The sequence below is a fragment of the Crocuta crocuta genome, unplaced genomic scaffold, assembly GCF_008692635.1.
Source record: "Crocuta crocuta isolate KB4526 unplaced genomic scaffold, BGI_CrCroc_1.0 scaffold466, whole genome shotgun sequence".
In the NCBI taxonomy this organism is placed as follows: Eukaryota; Metazoa; Chordata; class Mammalia; order Carnivora; family Hyaenidae; genus Crocuta; species Crocuta crocuta.
The window spans coordinates 3,530,497-3,547,238 of record NW_027529672.1 but is presented as its reverse complement, the minus strand read 5'-3'; the positions used below and the strand labels follow the sequence as shown (position 1 = coordinate 3,547,238).

Here is a 16,742-nt window from a genome sequence, read left to right as displayed (position 1 = left end):
CATCAGGATTTCCTCGATGCCCGGCAATAGCTGCTGCGTATGGCAGGGTGCTCGCTCCCTCAGGTCCAGGGAAGGAATTACGCCATGGCTGATGACGGCCAAGGAGTCAGGAGGTGCGAGGAGAGGTCAACATCCCCCCCCGGAAGACTTCCGCCATTCACTAACCCCCTGGAGATTTCTTGCACACACTCCCTTTCTCAGCAATATGTGGGTTATGGAGGATTCTGTGGGTGAGCCTCCCAACTGCTCTCCGGAAGACGGTTTTGATGGGGAAAATATGTTCAGGTTCCAAACAGCAAGTTTCAGACGTGCTTCTGGGACGTGACCCAAGCATAAGGCGGTGGATGGTGTCCTATGTAGTGATGATGACAACACACAGCATCTCTCATTCGTCCAGCACGTAATGGAGAGCTGAAGTGTCACATGCACGGGGCAGAGACTCACCAGAGAGGCTGCCACTGCCCTGAGTTCATGGAGGCCCTGGACAGTGTGACTAGTGAACCATCAGGGAAGAATCCAGAGAGTAACACCCGACCTGTGGGGGTATCCCTTCCGCAACGCGGTCCCAAACCAGCACCTGCCTGGCTGACCACGTGCTCCCTGGGCACTAAGCGCGCCAGCCGCCCCGCATTCTGCAGCCCTCACCACGCTTACACAGGCCCCGATGCCCAGCTAAGGATCTGCAATTGCTCACGGAGAGGACTGCAGCTTAGGGCAAACCATGATGATGAAGATAACCTGAGAGACGTATCCCGATGGCCTTCATGCATCCCAGAGACGCGTCCCACACAAGCTGACTCACAAGCAGTGAGGAAGCACCTTCTACACGGCGCAGCAGGACGCAGTGGAGAAGGCAGGCCTGGAAAGCTTGAACGGGACCCACACACCCGCCCACCCGACCCTCGTTCCACTCCAATGCCGTGCCTTCCAGACGACGGGGTTACTTTGCCGTCCTCGGTGTCTCCTGTTAAGATCCAAACAATGACCCTCGGGCAACTCCAAGACTCCTGCCAAGATTTATAGGCAGTCCCCAGGGACACAACTGAAGGTACCCACAAACGTTAATAATCGAAACCCACACTGGGTAGCGAAGAGGGAAAACTGGATTTTCCAGTGGCGTTTCAAGAGGGCGTATAGTCACTCAGCACAGCTGTGATAGGGTCACATTTGGGGGATGCGATTCTTAAAGGTGGGACGTGTGCAGGAGAGCGTCGCGTCCAGACTGTGCTGTGAGTACGCAGGGCCCCGGCCACTCAGCCACGTTGCCGGGACTCCGCACGCGGTAGGGACAACTCAAGGCAGCCGGCCGGCCCGGCACAGACGCCCGGCACCGCCCGACGCCGCGTCTCAGTGTGCTTCATTAGCTAGTGCTTCATCTCACTGCCATGGGAACTAGAAAGGTCGTCAAAACCCACCTTTAAAAATAAAGACAACTGGCAATTATCTCAATGAGTAGCTGGGAGACAGGAAGACACACACAGAGTGGGCACCTCAGACCCTCCAGCTCACATAACCCCCACCAGGCCGTTTGAGGCAGACATTAAACCTGCATATGTGCCTCAAAGAGGAAAATGAGGTTCAGACAGTTTCAGAGGCCCGAGTTCAAGGTCACTTCCAGGATTAGCATAGGGCAAGAGCTCCATACCACATCTTTGCTCTGACTCCAAGTCTCATACGTTTTTCCTTAGGCCGTGCTGCCTTCCTTTGACCAAAAACCTTTCTTTTACAGCAAACCCATTGGTTGTTCTCTCTTTAAGGTGAGTTGTCAGACCAAAACTGTAGTGAAGTTTAAAGTGCAATGGGTGCCACGCCCTCTGCTAGTCCATGGCCGCCCACACCGTCCATCCCTGGGGGATGCGTGAATGACCCACAGGCAGTGTTCCCGCTTCCACAGAATCTTCCACTGCTCAACCGGGAGCCCGAGCTGGACTCGGCTGGGGGAAGGGAAGCTGCAGGGTGAACCCGGGTCTGTCCCCAGACTCACCGTTCTGGGTAAGCTTCGTGGAGCACACGAGAGTCGAGATCTGGAAGGAATCTTTGCTGATGGTACAGCTCCCGAGGCTCTGCATGCTCCTGCCCGTGGCCGAGTGAGCCTTTTCTTCCAGCTCGGCCTTCGTGGAGGGCAGGCTCAAGTACGTGGCCGCATCTTCCAGCTTCCTGGCCTCCGCCTGTGGGTTTAATAACGCACATGTCGAACGCAAGTCACAACAGACGACACCTAAGTCTTTTCTATCCCTGGCTATCGTCAATCCTTTTAACCATCGCCATGTTTGCTCTTTATCATCTGCTAAACTATTTTAATGACTTCCCTTATTCCTGTAGATTAACTCATGTTAACATTTAACATTAAGATGTACATCTTCTTCTCTCATTAGAAACAGCGAAAAGGCTGATCATCTGAAATGTTCATTCAGATAACGAACTGTAGCTTAGAGAGCAGCTTTCTCACAGAGAGGGGAAATGTCAGCTCAGGCCAGGCAGCCCAGAGGCGGGTGAAAGAGTCCATACTAGCAACAGTGCATCAATACAGCGGTATACCTTGTAGACGATAAGGTCATGCTCTCCGTCCCTCAGAGTGGTCCCATCATATCTCATCAGCTTTACAAATGCTAGTGCAAATATTTTCTCAGACTTATCCTTAGCTGCAAAAGAAACCAATCATCATCATCACCTGCCGTCATGACAATCTAACATCATAAAATGCTGCAAGGGCCTACATTCAGGAAAATGCTACAAAACTGCATTGAATTCCAGTAAACACAAATTCGAGAAATGGATGAAATTCACCAGGAGGAAGGCCCCTTATTTGAGCTCAAATTAATCTTGTAAATTCAAAGTTATTCCAACCAAGATGTCATGCAAGAGTTTCCTCAGCAAACCTGGAGACTGATTCCCAAGGTCAAGGGTAGCAGGATAAGCTGAAGGCCGTGGAGGCAAGCCTGCAATCCTCGCAACCTAGAGTGAGGAGGAAACGCTAACAGGGAAGACAGTGGGGTTTAACATCGGGATGCGCAGACCAGTGCGAACCACAGGGTCTGGAAACACGAGGCAAAGGACAGTCCAGGAAAGACAGACCATCCCTAGGAAAACAGGCACTCGGTACGGAACAAGAGAATAGACTCCTACCCCAAAGCATCCACTAGCATAAATTCAGGAGGGGCGAACACACGGATGTGTGGATTTGTTCTCTTTGGCAAGAAAGCTCCCTCCCCACATACCTGCGTGTGAGACTCATTCCCTCACTTCTGCAGTGAGTTTCTGCAGACTTACCGCCTCCTGCAAGGTGGCCAGCCCGACTAACGTAGTAAATTAGAACCCGGTCACACTCTCTCCCTTCCCCTGATGCATTTTTCCTCATAAGTGCTATGGACTGAATTGTGTGCCCGCGGCACCCCAGTCTGGGGCTGGAGCCCTAACCTCCCACCACGTGATAACAGTGGAGATGCATCCTGTGGGAAGGTGCTTGAGGCTACTGAGGTCATTAGGGTGGAGCGTCGATCCTACAGAACTGGCACCTTTCAAAAAGGAGAAAGAGACCCCAGAGCTGTCTTCCTCCATGTGAGGTCACAACCTCGAAGAGGGTCCTCGCCAGCACCCAGGGTGCCAGCACCCTGCTCAGACTCCCAGCCTGCAGAACTCCATTCCTGTTGTAGAAGGAATAGTCTATTCTGTTACGGCCGCTGGAGCCAAGTGAGACAACAGTTCTTATCCGTGTCGGGGCACCAGCTGTGTGTACGTGCACGTGCGTGTGAGCCCGTGGTCACCCTTCGCTTCACCCACTGGCCCTTGGAAGGCAAGCGATACCACGTACGTGTCACGGCTACCTCCCCAGCGCGTGCAGTGGCGTCTGCCACCTATGAGGTACTCGGTCTACGTTTGTTCTACTTGGAGGGATGCCAACGAACTGGTTCTCTCACTCGGTGACAGTGACGTGGGAAAGGGCAATGGGAGGAACAGCCCAGATGCGCTGGGCGGTTGGAAAAGGTCTCCGAGAAAACAGACAACACGTGAGCCAAGCCCTAACCCGTCCCAGGAGAGACGTGGCCAAACGCAGAGGTCCGAAGTGGGCCAGACTTGGCCATTTTGGGGATGCAAAGCCAGGGGACTGGTGAGTAGTGGGTGGTGAGGGGCCAGGGGCCAGTGCAGGGAGGACGGATAAAGAATCTCTGCCGAAGAAACAGATTCAGCCTGAATTGTGCAAGAAGCCAAGTGAGGAAATGTTGAGTCCCAGAGCTATAATCTTTAAAATTACAGATCCCAGATTCTCTTTTTAGCGATGAAAAGACAGAGGTCAACGAGGGGAGGAGCACACATCCAATCACCTCCATGAGCATGACATCGCGCACCTCATTAATCTGTGCAGTCCTGGTGTCCATCAGTACCTGGCACACAGTAGATGCTCAATAAATGCTGGTTAGTTTGATAAATTAATGAATGACTGACCAACCAGAAAGAACAAAGGGAGGGAAGAAGGGGGGAAATACATACCCTTCAAAAAGAAAAAAAAATAACTCTGAGAATGGGCATCAGAAAACATAAAGTGTCTTAAAATTCAGGTGAACATTAATAAGAATTATGGTGAGAAAGAGCAGATGTTCTAAGCTTGAGCCGATGTGAAAAAATAAAGATGTGTCTCCGTGAAACCGACCGTGGTTCAAAGGACCCATGACGGTCCCTGTCAGCACAGGCTTCCCCGATCCTACTACAAAGCAGCACAAAGGAACAGAGCACGTTTTACTAACACGCGACACCCGGACGTCAAGGCCACAGACTGCACTCGTTACACGCTCCTCAGCAGCACTGTGAGCAGACAACAAACTTACGGGATGTCAAGGGCACAGGGGGCTGAGCAGCCCCCCCAAACAGGCCCCCTACGAGCAAGGGGACCTCAGCCCCCGGCTGGCTGGACCCAGAGCCGCACAGATGCTCACGTCTGGCAAAACAGGAGCAGGTGCATCTGGAATTGTTAACACGCTGCTGGAGTCCCTGTCACATCAGCACCAAACTTTCCAACCCCGGGCACGGATCCAGGCCTGAGAGATCCCAACTCTTGCACCCCGGGCTCGCCCACCTCCAGGGGGAAAGCAGCTGATAGGCAGGGGGGCGGGGAGAATTGTGGCCTCACTTCCTCCTGTTTTGACCGCGCGGGTCCGAGATCGCGGTCGGGGAGGCTGCGGAGCCCCCCACCCCTGGCTGCCGTCACTCCCATAGCGGCCCGCTCAGGACTGCGTCACCATCACACTCTTGATGCTCAACACGGTTCCAAAATCGCGCAAGCCCTGGAGGAGGGAGCCTCATTAATTATGCAAATGTGTGGTGGCAGGTCAGGTGACAGCGTCTTGTCTATAATGAGTACTTAAAACTGTCTAGAAAAATAAGGATTTTGAAAATTAAAATGCTGGGCCTTCATGAAATTTGTTAACGAGAGGGAACGAGCTCATTACGAAGGGGGAGCTCACCTCAGAGACAAGCCCTCAGAAGATTCCAGACTTCTGTCTGTCCTTGCCTTCCAGCACGCCCCACTTGTCGCTGCGGCCCGCTCCCACCCCGGCCGAGTCACGCACGCAGGGTGCGGAGCCCCCCGCTGCCCGCACACCTTGGCCGAGGACAGATGTGTCCCGGGGGGCCCCACCCATGCACCCCAGTCCATTCACCCCGCACCCCAGCCTGCTCCACAACAGTCCCAGGATGAAATTCAGAAAGAGGAGGACGCTCTCCGTGAGGGGTAGACAGCAGGTGCTAAGCTAAGACCAGGTGATGGGCGTGGCCTCACCTCACCCCAATGTGTGGCAGTGGGACCCTCCCGCACACACACTAAGTGTGAACCGGAGCCCTCCCACTGACTAACTGTGGTGACTTTGGGCCACCGAGGTGGAGTCCGGGGCCTCAGTTTCCTCAACAGTAACGTGCAGAGCGATGACCACAGTGGCAGTACGTGGGGTTGCTGTGTGGACCGATCAAAACAGCACTCATGCCGGGAGCCAAGNTGAGATCATGACCTGAGCTGAAGTTGGACGCTCAACCAACCGAGCCACCCAGGCGCCCCCATTATCGGTCATTCTTATCCAGAAGCTCTGGCCAGCAAGGAGGGCCACGCGCAAGCTGCTGCCTGCCGGTCTGGATGTGGCCCCAGGGCAAGCATGCAATGGTTAGGCACCACTGTACACGCTGCCCAGCCCTCAGGACCCTGCGGCTCCACTCTGTGTGAACCCCAACCCCCCTTTCCCTGCTCGGCCTAAACACGGGGACAGGACGAGAGACGGGATGATGCTGCAGGCGACTTCCGCCCTCCTCCTCCACACACCCGCTCTCCGTGACACCCCCATGCTATCTGGACCCCTTGGTTCAACTGCCTGGGCGGCCTCACCCCACGCCCCCGTGTGTCTCCCGGCTGATACGCATGCTATCCGCACACCAGCCCCGCAGACCACGTGAGTTCGGCTCGCCGACACTTCTGAATAGCAGCAGGGACCTGGGTCCTCACCGGCCCCACAGAGGGGTCTACGTCGCCCAGCTTCAGACCCTTCCATGTGTACTCACCCTCCTGCACAGCACACCTAGGAAAGGGGCCGGGACAGGCGGGGCCCCTTTCAGGAACAGTAAGAAGGATGGACGCATCATCACCCAGCAGCGGCTTCTCAGGAGCCCCTACCCCACGCCAGGCATTGTGCCAAGGATTCGACGGCCTCCATCGCACTTGCTCATCAAGACCCCCAGGCCTTTATCCTCCAGGGGTCTGTGAGGATGCAGACAGCCTGGGCTGAGGACCCACGGGGCCATGCGTGAAACAGGGCCCCCAGACCACCGTTTCCCTCAAACCTACAGCACACACAATGCAGCCAATCCCACTTTTTATTTACTTTTATTTTTTTTAATGCTTATTTATTTATTTTTGAGACAGAGAGAGAGAAACAGAGCACGAGCAGGGAAGGGGCAGAGAGTGAGGGAGACAGAGAATCCGAAGCAGGCTCCAGGCTCCGAGCTGTCAGCACAGAGCCTGATGTGGGGCTCAGACTCACATACTGTGAGATCATGACCTGAGCCAAAGTCAGACGCTTAACCGACAGAGCCACCCAGGCTCCTCTTTTATTGTTAATTATGTTCCCAAATCTTAAGGTCACTGCCCAGTGGGTACAGACACAGGATTCACCCGCCTCTCGTGATAGCTTAGTGTCTAGCACCAGGCTACATCCTTAGCAAACAATCACTGAACAGGACAAAACGAACTTCAGTCATCGACGAAGAACTCTTTGGGAAGGGGAGAGATTCAAACCCCCACTCTTGGGGCGCCTGGGTGGCCCAGTCGGCTAAGCATCTGACTTCGGCTCAGGTCATGATCTCACAGTTCGTGGGTTCGAGCCCCACATCAGGCTCTGTGCTGACAGCTCAGAGCCTGGAGCCTGCTTCAGATTCTGTGTCTCCCTCTCTCTCTGCCCTTCCTCAGCTTGTGTGTGTGCACACTCACACTCTCTCTCTCTCAAAATTAAATAAGTAAACATAAAAAATTAAAACCACAAGTCCCCCATCCTCTCCTCCCGGCACCTTGGCATAGCCAGTGCTGCCCCAACATCTCCTGGGACAGAAGTCCAGCCTCTGCATCCAGACACCAGGGGCTGCTCACAGAGACAAAGGGTCTCCAGGGCTTCCATTCCAGTGCAAAAGGGCACAAAGAGCCAATTTTTGAAATCTACTTGTTGTAACTCAGTGACTTTTCTGATGGAGGAAGCAGTGTTACAAGTCACACGGAAGAGAGGAAATGGAAATGAAGAACAGGAAGTGGCAGGAGGAAAAACTTGACAAGAAAATTAATGTCTCCCATAAGTGGCTCAATGAAAAAGAGTCAATAACATTTTCTGGGAACAAGTTAACATAGAAAGGAGTTAAAGGATTAGGATGGCGCTGTGTGAGGATAACCGAGTTCTGGAACAATCCAGAACTTCTAGAACAATCCAGGAAAAGGGGCAAGTACAGCCTCCTGGGCTTTCCTCCAGGTTTCCCTTGAAAACCACATGGGCTAATAAAGGGATTACTCACAGTCCTGCGATGATCTGTGGCGGAAGGTAAACCGAAGGTGACTGCGGTTGACGTCCTCGATGGGAATCGCTACCTGCGGAATTGAAAACAGAACTGTCAGCACCTGCACCAGTATCTTCTCATATTAACGGCTCTGTTCGACTGCGGACACTGCAACCGTGCACACCTCGTCGCTGCAGTGATGAAAACACTGTACGCCTAAATCCCCTCTATGACTTTTCCAAAGCACAATGCCGTTTGAAAACTTAAACTGGATGGGGCGCCTCGGTGGCTCAGTCGGTTAGGCAGCTGACTTCAGCTCAGGTCACAGTCTCACGATTCGTGAGTTTGAGCCCCACGTCAGGCTCTGTGTTTACAGCTTAGAGCCTGGAGCCTGCTTAGGATTCTGTGTCTCCCTCTCTCTCTGCCCCTCCCCCTCTCACCTCTATCAGTCGTTCTCTCTCTCAAAAATAATAAACATTAAACAAAAATTTTAAAAAACATTTAAACTAGATAATATAGCAAAGAACGCCCAACCAACTCTGTGAGACGGCACAAGTCTTCGTAAACATTCAAATCCTCACTGTTAAGAGTCTACGTTTACGAGCCGCCCTCTGCCTTGGTAGCCCTTCCTGGAGGTGTCCATGGATCCTCTGTAGCTGCGGGAACCTGCCGTCGGCAGCAGGAAGAAAGCTTGCCTGTTACGACTTCCAGTCAAAGAAGAAAGACCCAATGCATGCCACCCTTCAGCAAAGATTGTCCCTAAAAATTCTCATATCTAACATCTGTATTCTAGAGCCAACCCCTGGCCAGGTTCTCAAGTATCCAAGCCCTTGGCACGTGGGCTGGGGAGTGCCACGGTGGGCTGCCGTGGTGACGTCCGCGTGCTGCATCGGGAAAGCAGAGTGTGACACCACGGAAGGGGATTCGTCTCCCCAGCAATACCCTCCATATTCCATCACCACTATTTTTTTCCATCTGGTGGAAAGACAGCATGCCACGCATAAAACAGACCCAAGAAGACAAAGATAATAGCTATCTTTAAAGGACCCTGTCATTTGTCTCCATGAAAGTCCTATTTTTACGTTCAAAAGGAGACGAGAGTAAATGTATTCCAAGAAATGCCGGCGTGGTTCCTTAGCAACCTTGAACGACTTTACTGGAAGAGCACATCTCCCTGCCTGGGGTGCCCGCTGGCGAGCAGCCCCGGCCTGGGCGGGAGCAGGGGACTTCCTTGGGATACAAATGAGCATTTCATAATCAACCCCGTGGGACACAATGACCATGTAAATGATACCTTAACGGTCTCAAACCAACGCGGCTGCTTGACTTGGTAGTAAATCACCGACTTGTACTCTGAAATCCCTTCGTCGCCGGCACCCGGGAAAATCACATGCTTTAAAAGAAGGCATAAAGAGTTCACATCAGACCTCATAGAGCGTGACACTGTGTACATCTCGCCCCTCCTGCCCCCATGAGACGGGCCAAGCGGAGCGCTACAGGAATGCCAATAAGCCCAGCACAGGTAGCATGTGCTCCCAGCAGCGGAAGCACAGACCCATCCAGAGCCAGTGCGGCCAGTGTAGTCTTGCTCTCAGACGTCTGAGCCTCTTGATGGTTATCAGAACAGAGATGCTACTGTCCTCCATTCCCCATACCCTCACCCCTGAGAGCCTTAACACTGAGCTCTGCAGCAAGTTGCCCGATTCACTCGGTGGGTCTAGAATAAAGAGCTTTGGACCAAATAGGAGGTGGCAGCCTTCCCTCCTGTTCCACCAGCTGTAAATGCTGAACCCCCGACTCCAGTGAAGGAATCCCGGTGAAGCCCAAGTGGCAAGGGCAGCATGCCTGGCAGAGACGCCGGACATGGGCCACCCACCCCACCCGGCACGGCTGAGCCTCAGGGGAGCACACTGGGCACTGCTCCCGCTACGTGGGCCCAGGGGAGCCCAGCCCTCCACCCATGGTCCAGAGTGGGAGGGGACAGGGCCATGTGCTCTGGCGTGGCCTCGGGTCATCACAGGAGGCCGCGGTCTCCAAGCACCACCCAGCTCCCTGAGTCCTGCAGGCCGCTGGGAGCACGCAGCAGGAGGTCTCGGGAACCGCCACCACCTGGCAGAGCGCGCGGTCGGATGCCTGGGTTCAAACCCCAGTCCTACCTCCCATGAGCTCTCTGACTCTGAACAAGACTTCTCTGGGCCTCACTTTCCGCATCTCTCACACAGTGATGATAACAATGCCCGACCTTCTAGTGTGATTGGCAAGACCTCTCAGCCTTAGGTCTATGTGACAGGGCCAGGGAACGAGGGTGGTCGGCCGGCTGCCAGGCCCCCGCGGCGCACCAGCCCTCTACGGCGAGCTGGAGAAAGGGGGTAAAGAGGAAACTCTCATCCCTAGAAAGGGGATCACACAGCCCCAGCCATGTCTTTTCCTATCGCGCAGCACAGCCAAAGAGATGCTTGGAAAGTAAGGTTTCCCGCTACAGATTAAGCTCGGCAACAATAAATACCTCCAACCGTTTTCCGTCTTCGTCATAAACAGACAGCGTAACTTCCACGTTCTTTGCTGTGGTTTTGCTTCCTTTATCAAAATCCCCTTGAACTAAAGTTACGTAGATGTCATTTCGAACATCACCTGGGGGAAAAATTATACCTTTAAAACCAATCCGTTATTCATAACGTAACCGGGAATTCTGCAAAACTGTCCAACTTGCTACTTCTCCTAGCAGAGCATTCAGAATACTGTATTAGGTGATGATGGAATATTTTCTACAAAACAGCCTAGTATTTAAAGGCATGACAAAAGCAGTTTTCAGCACCGTCAGCATACGATGATGAGAAAGAGGGAAAATTTCAAGGCCCTGAATGACCTGCGTAGCCCACGCGCACCGTGCCTTCAAGGCTGCCGACGGGTTTGCAGTGACCGTCCCCTGCCGTGCCCACGGCCCACCGTGACTCAGATCGCTACCTCGCGGTGGACCTCTGGCCGTGTGCTCTGAGTCTGGGTAGCCAAAGAAAATCACAACGTTAAATGACAACTGGCCATACTGGCTTCCTCTACGTTCTCCCAAGGACTTAAACGAAACGCTGACTGAGAACTGGAACCACAAGCCAATGTCTAGGATCAGGGACTAGGCGTGGGTCAAGATTCCGCATGGATTTTCTCCCCTCGGGTTGGCAGACGTCAGGATCCCAAAGAAGGTCCACAGGGAGCAGAAGAAAACAGATCTGAGCATGTTAAAGCGAGACGGGCCGTAAATTGTGCAAAACAGAAAGAGACACAAAAGACAAAACGCACGCACAAGAAATGAGCTCAGAACGCTTCTTCCTACTGAGAGCACACAGGGCCCCTGGTAATGGTCCGACTGGGAAAACTTAGCAAGCTTCGTTAGCAACATGATTTAGAGCAAGTAACACTACCCAGCGACTGCAATCCTGCGGGGTGTCTGGCCACCCCCCACGCCGGACCCACCTGCTCCCCCACAGGGAGGTGAGGAACAGGGCCATCGGGCACAGAGTGGCCCACTGTGTGCAAAGAACAAGGATCCCTTAAGAAAAAAAGCCCCTTGCTTTCTTGTTTTGGTGTGTGTGTGTTTCTTGTTTTTTGTTTCTTGTTTTTTTACTGCTCTATTCTGGCTTTTAATGTATCCAACTATTAAATTAAGCTTTCATTTAAAAGTCATTATTATAATAATCCCAGTGGGTAGCATCCACAGCCACCAGAGCTGCCGGGGGAGGAAACAGCTGCAGCCAGTGATACTGACCGCGCGAGAAGCTCAGGGTGACGGAGCTTGGCCCCGTGGCCAGGGGCAGGAGGCAGAGCCACCAGGCCAACACCTGCCACTAATCCCTGTGTGGCCACGGACACGTCACTTGACCTCCCTCGCCACCCACCGCTAAACAGCCTCATCAGTAAGGCAGGGGAGTCTGTGTGATCGCTCAGCCGGTAAATTCTAACAAAGCACAGAAACCATAATCAGAAGGAGCTACAAGAGCTTCGTAAAGGCCTCATCGGCCAGACAGCCGTCACGCTGGGGGCTGGGGGCCGGTGAGCCCCACGGGATCCTACCCTCCTGCGGGCCCAGACATCCATACTCGGGGCCATCCCACAAGTGAGCCCTGTGTACACTGGATAAACTCCACACACAGGCACTCCCAAGAGGGCCCTCGGAGAAGGCCGCCAGGGATACAGGGTTCACATTCTGGGGAGGAAGGTACTGGAAGCAGACATGGGTAGATACCAAGAGAATGCTCCCTTTGCTGCGTGCAGGCCTCTGGTCACCTCCCCGGCTCAGAGAAAAACTCTGCTCCCCATACGATCCTTCGGAACACCTGCAGGCTTTCCCAAGGCTCACAAAAAGGCAGAAGACCCCAGAACGGCAGGCTCCCCACTGCAAAGGAGATGCACATCTCTGTAAAAGTATCTCCGTATGACGGGGCAAGATGGGGCAATGCACAGCCCCACCAGGCTAATGGCCAGGATCGGAGAGAGAACACCCCGTGCCATCTCTGTCCCCAAGGGTTTGCTGAAGCGCCCACAGCCTGTCAGTGATTCCTCAGCCACAGAGAGAACCTGGTGACTCACTCGAGTTACAATCCCACACTATAGGAACCCTGACTCCCAACTTAGCACATAGAACGTGCCAGAACAACAGTCACCTGTATGGCTTCCCCAGGAGTCTGTCAGTAGATTATTTTAATGGTCTAGGCTTCCTTTCTCAGTTGATCAATTATAAAGGGAAATAAGATCAGTATGAGCTATAAGAGTTCTGAGTCTCCAATGGAACATGAGGCCATCCTAAAACCACCCAAGATCAATGCACAACATCATCCTAATTTATGAATTTCATCTCAAATCCACGTGCAAAGAATACAACCACTGTGAACTCCAAATTATTTGCTGCTTACAGATTTGACTCATATCCGCAGCAGGTGGTCCTAGGTTTTATAATGTGCGAGACATCACACTTTCTTCCTGTACAGGTGAGCCACCAGAATGCAGCCTAGCCAATCGGAGATGTCTTTCACACTGATTTACCAGTTGGAGTATATAATGACTCACAACAGCCAGAGGTAGCAGAAAGAACATGTCCCAGGGGTGCCTGAGTGATTCAGGAAGTTAAGCGTCCAACTTCGGCTCAGGTCATGGTCTTACAGTCTGTGAGTTTGAGTCCCGTGTCGGGCTCTGTGCTGACAGCTCAGAGCCTGGAGCCTGCTTCGGATTCTGTGTCTCCCTCTCTCTCTGTCCCTCTCACTAACACTCTGACTCTCTTTCTCTCTCCCTCAAAAATAAATATTTATTTAAAAAAAAAAGAACATGTCCCTAACTACCCCAAAATAAACAAAACAGTATCGCTGACAGCACATGCAATGAGTGGATGCCTCTCTCTGAGAATGTACAGCAAGGCCCTTTTAAAGGGACACCACAGGGAATCTTTGAATGTGAGGTGGTTTGGCCCCATTTCTACCGCTCATTAGCTGTGTAACTTTAGGCTGCAGCTTAATTTTGATCACAATTAGTTCAACACCAATTTGTCGGCTTCGGAGATCAAGCCAAATTACTAACCTCAGCATTATTTGCAAACCAAAAGGTACCCCCAAGATGTAAAGGATAAATATTAACGTGCTTCCCCAAGATCTTGTGAGGATCAAATCACATCATTAATCTGAATGTTATTTGAAAACCGAAAAGTAAATATCGGATTTTTACATGGAATTCCATTATTGGTTTAATAAGCTTAAAGTCCATGACCGGGCCTGAGTGATACTCAGTATTCTCACGTCATGAGTAACATGAACTAAGCAGGTACCAACTGTATACATTCACATCTGCCCCTTCTTATTCTGATCAGATATTTTTCCAAACATGCGTCAGGTGCTCGCGTCTCTCTCATTCGACCCCTGCCCGATGGAAGGAGCTGGCCTCACCAGAGGTCTAGGTGGCTAATGTATATGTTCATCACCCAGCCCATCACTGCCCGGGGGCCGCAGAGCAGGGAACTGAGGAAGCCAGTCTGAATGATGCTCAGAACACCACTGCGAGGAAACACCGGTCAAAAGCATACCACCTTCTTCAGGACACTGGGGCCTGGGAAGACGTGGCAGCCATCAGGGCCTGCTACCCAGAGGACGAAGCCAACATGCAAAGAGGACACCTGGCAGAGGTTGCTAGGGACAGACAGAGCCAGGCACCGCCGCTCAGGTGCATGAGCCGATAAAGATCCCCAGCCTTCGGCAGTGTGTCCTGGCCCTCCATTTTCTGCTACTTCCACCCTCCAGCAACCCAACTCCCACCCACCCTACAGGTAGGAATGATTGTCACTCTCATTCTTCAGAGCGGCAGACCACAACCGAGAGAGAGGTCAGGGCCTCACCCCGGGCCACGGAGCCGGGGAAGAGGCGGAGCTCAACTCAGAGGCAGGGACCGGATTCCAGGTCCTGCATTCTCACTTCTGGGGCTGACAGCTGGGGTTCGAGGCTGGGGAGCACCGTGGTGAAGACACATTTAACCCACAAGCTACCCTGAGGGTCATGAACACAGGAGGGTCTATTTACCTAAGTTGTGCCCCCTTAACATCGAACATGTTCTGGCTGATTCCAAAGTTGCTACAGGAACATCAGTGTGAACCTATGTTACTATCATAAAAGGGCTACCTTCATCCTGGAGTGACCCGAGCACCATGATGGACCCATTATCAGGGCCCATGCGGCCCTGGAGAAAGCCCCCTGACCCGCTGCCCTTTATTACGTCACACGTGTGATGCAACCCAGCGCGCACAGAACTTGCGGGCTGGCGCTGCAATGTCTAACCTCCATTCTTCCTTTTCACCAGATGATGTGGGGGAGAGATACACCACAGGCCATGTGGGTTAAGGGTAACAATGGAAGACGGGGGTTTGCTTCCAACAGCGGCATTCAGTCCAGCTGGAGGTGGAGACCCAGCTCAAGTTCTCACGCTGGGTTCCGGAAACACTTGTTTTGCCTGCCGTCCCTAGTGGGACACTGCCGGAAGTCACTCCCCCAGCCCTCATGGGTTCTTACAACCAAGAGAAGGCCCCCCCCCCCACCTCAGTCTGAACCTAGGTGGTCAGCTCTCACTCTGGCCACGGCGCCTGCCTGCAGCAATGATCCTAACCACGCTGGGGCTTCCACCTCACCCACCACCAGCTCGACCCTCTGCACGCCGGAGCTGCTACCGGTCACTGTCCTCGCACTGCTCTTTGTGGCCGGTGGTACCAGCTCTCCAAACGCTGGCGACATCCACAGTACGCTCAGGAGGGTGGGAGGAACCCGTTCTTACCAGGCATGATGATCTCCGGAAACCCTGTCTTCCGAGCCACCGCTGTGGTCCTGTCCACTAAATGAGGGAATTCTTTTCTAATCTGATGGATATCTCCAGGAAGCAATTTTAACGTTACCCACAAACCTAGAAAAACAATGGATGCGTGAGTCATGTTTCAGCTCATACATTTCTCAAAGATTTCAGGACACCAAGCTCAGTGAATGAGACACTTTTAAGTCACAAGTCACCATCTTAAGAGAAAATGTGGGTATATGAGGAAGAGAAAGAGAGGGGCCGGGGAAAGGTACCTGGCACGGGAGAATCACATGGGTCTGACTAGCTGGGATACAAACCCGGGGCTGGCCGTACATTAACGTACAGGCGAGACCCACCAGCTGTGCACGGCACCGGCCCAGAAGCAATGACTCCTCGGAGCAGCTATGCACTTAAAATAAGTCAGAAAGTAGCATTTTTCCAGGAGGGATGGAGAAAGCTATCATTTTCCATTCTCCCCAGAAGGAGCACAGCACAGGAGGGTTCAGGAGGTAACCCAGGAAGTTTCAAACTCCTAAGCAGCATCTGGGCTTTCCAGAAGGTGGGCAGCGCAGTGCCAGGCTGCAAGCCACCAAGCCAGCCACCCCGCACGCCCAAGGCAGCCTGGTCCCTCTGTTTCACAACATGACAGCAAAGGATGAACAAATGCTCCGGCCACCACTCGGCTCTTCCCTCCAAGGGGCGGGGGGAGGGGGTAGGACTCTGAAACCCTCTGAACAACATGGAAGGGATGGCACAGAGAGAACAGGGTGGAGAGCTGCATTTGTATAAAATACTCCTTTGCACAAGCAAACAACAGGTAAACGGAAAGAGAGAACAGAGCAGATGCATTTTAACAAAATCAAAGGCAGGAGACAAATCAGTTACGTTGCTCTCTCAGATATCTTCCAAGACAAGGCTGTCACGTCAGGTGTCACATCCGTCCAGGTCTCCATCTCCAGGACCTCAGACGCCTGGCCTGCTTGCTCCCTGGTCACTCAGCCCCGCAGGACCCAAGTGCACACCAGACTATAATGGCACTGGCTCTCACTCACACTACTCTTGTGCATGCGCGTGTCTGTCTGTCGGTGGTCGGTGGGTCTGTCCAGCTATCCCTCCCCCAGATGCACACTTCCCAGAAGCAGGGACAATTCATCACTGCTTAGCTCAGCACATGGCCTTCAGCAGCAGGCAGATGGGGAAACTGAGGCCCCACATACAAACTATGTGCGCTCCAGGCAGACCTGGGAGACACCTGGCGTTCCCACACAAGGTGCACTCACCTGGGGCCGCTTCTGCCAAGGGCCACTCTGCTTGATGAACCCCCCTACACACACACACACACACACACGCACACACACCGTTCTCCTCGAGCTTCCTATCTGCTAGCAGCTGGCCTGGAAATATCTGTCCTC

At 53.0% G+C, this 16,742-nt stretch overlaps 1 protein-coding gene across 1 annotated transcript in view; it reads right to left on the bottom strand.

Moving 5' to 3' along the window:
• Positions 1–16,742, bottom strand: part of DOCK1 (dedicator of cytokinesis 1) — a 462,145-nt gene that overhangs the window by 403,686 nt on the left and 41,717 nt on the right. Inside the window, exons 13-18 of the mRNA XM_077762917.1 lie at positions 15,313–15,438; positions 10,523–10,647; positions 9,311–9,409; positions 8,035–8,107; positions 2,539–2,642; positions 1,985–2,168 (exon numbers count right to left, since the gene is read on the bottom strand). Of these exons, the coding sequence (XP_077619043.1) occupies positions 1,985–2,168; positions 2,539–2,642; positions 8,035–8,107; positions 9,311–9,409; positions 10,523–10,647; positions 15,313–15,438 (711 nt within the window). The remainder of the gene's footprint in view (positions 1–1,984; positions 2,169–2,538; positions 2,643–8,034; positions 8,108–9,310; positions 9,410–10,522; positions 10,648–15,312; positions 15,439–16,742) is intronic.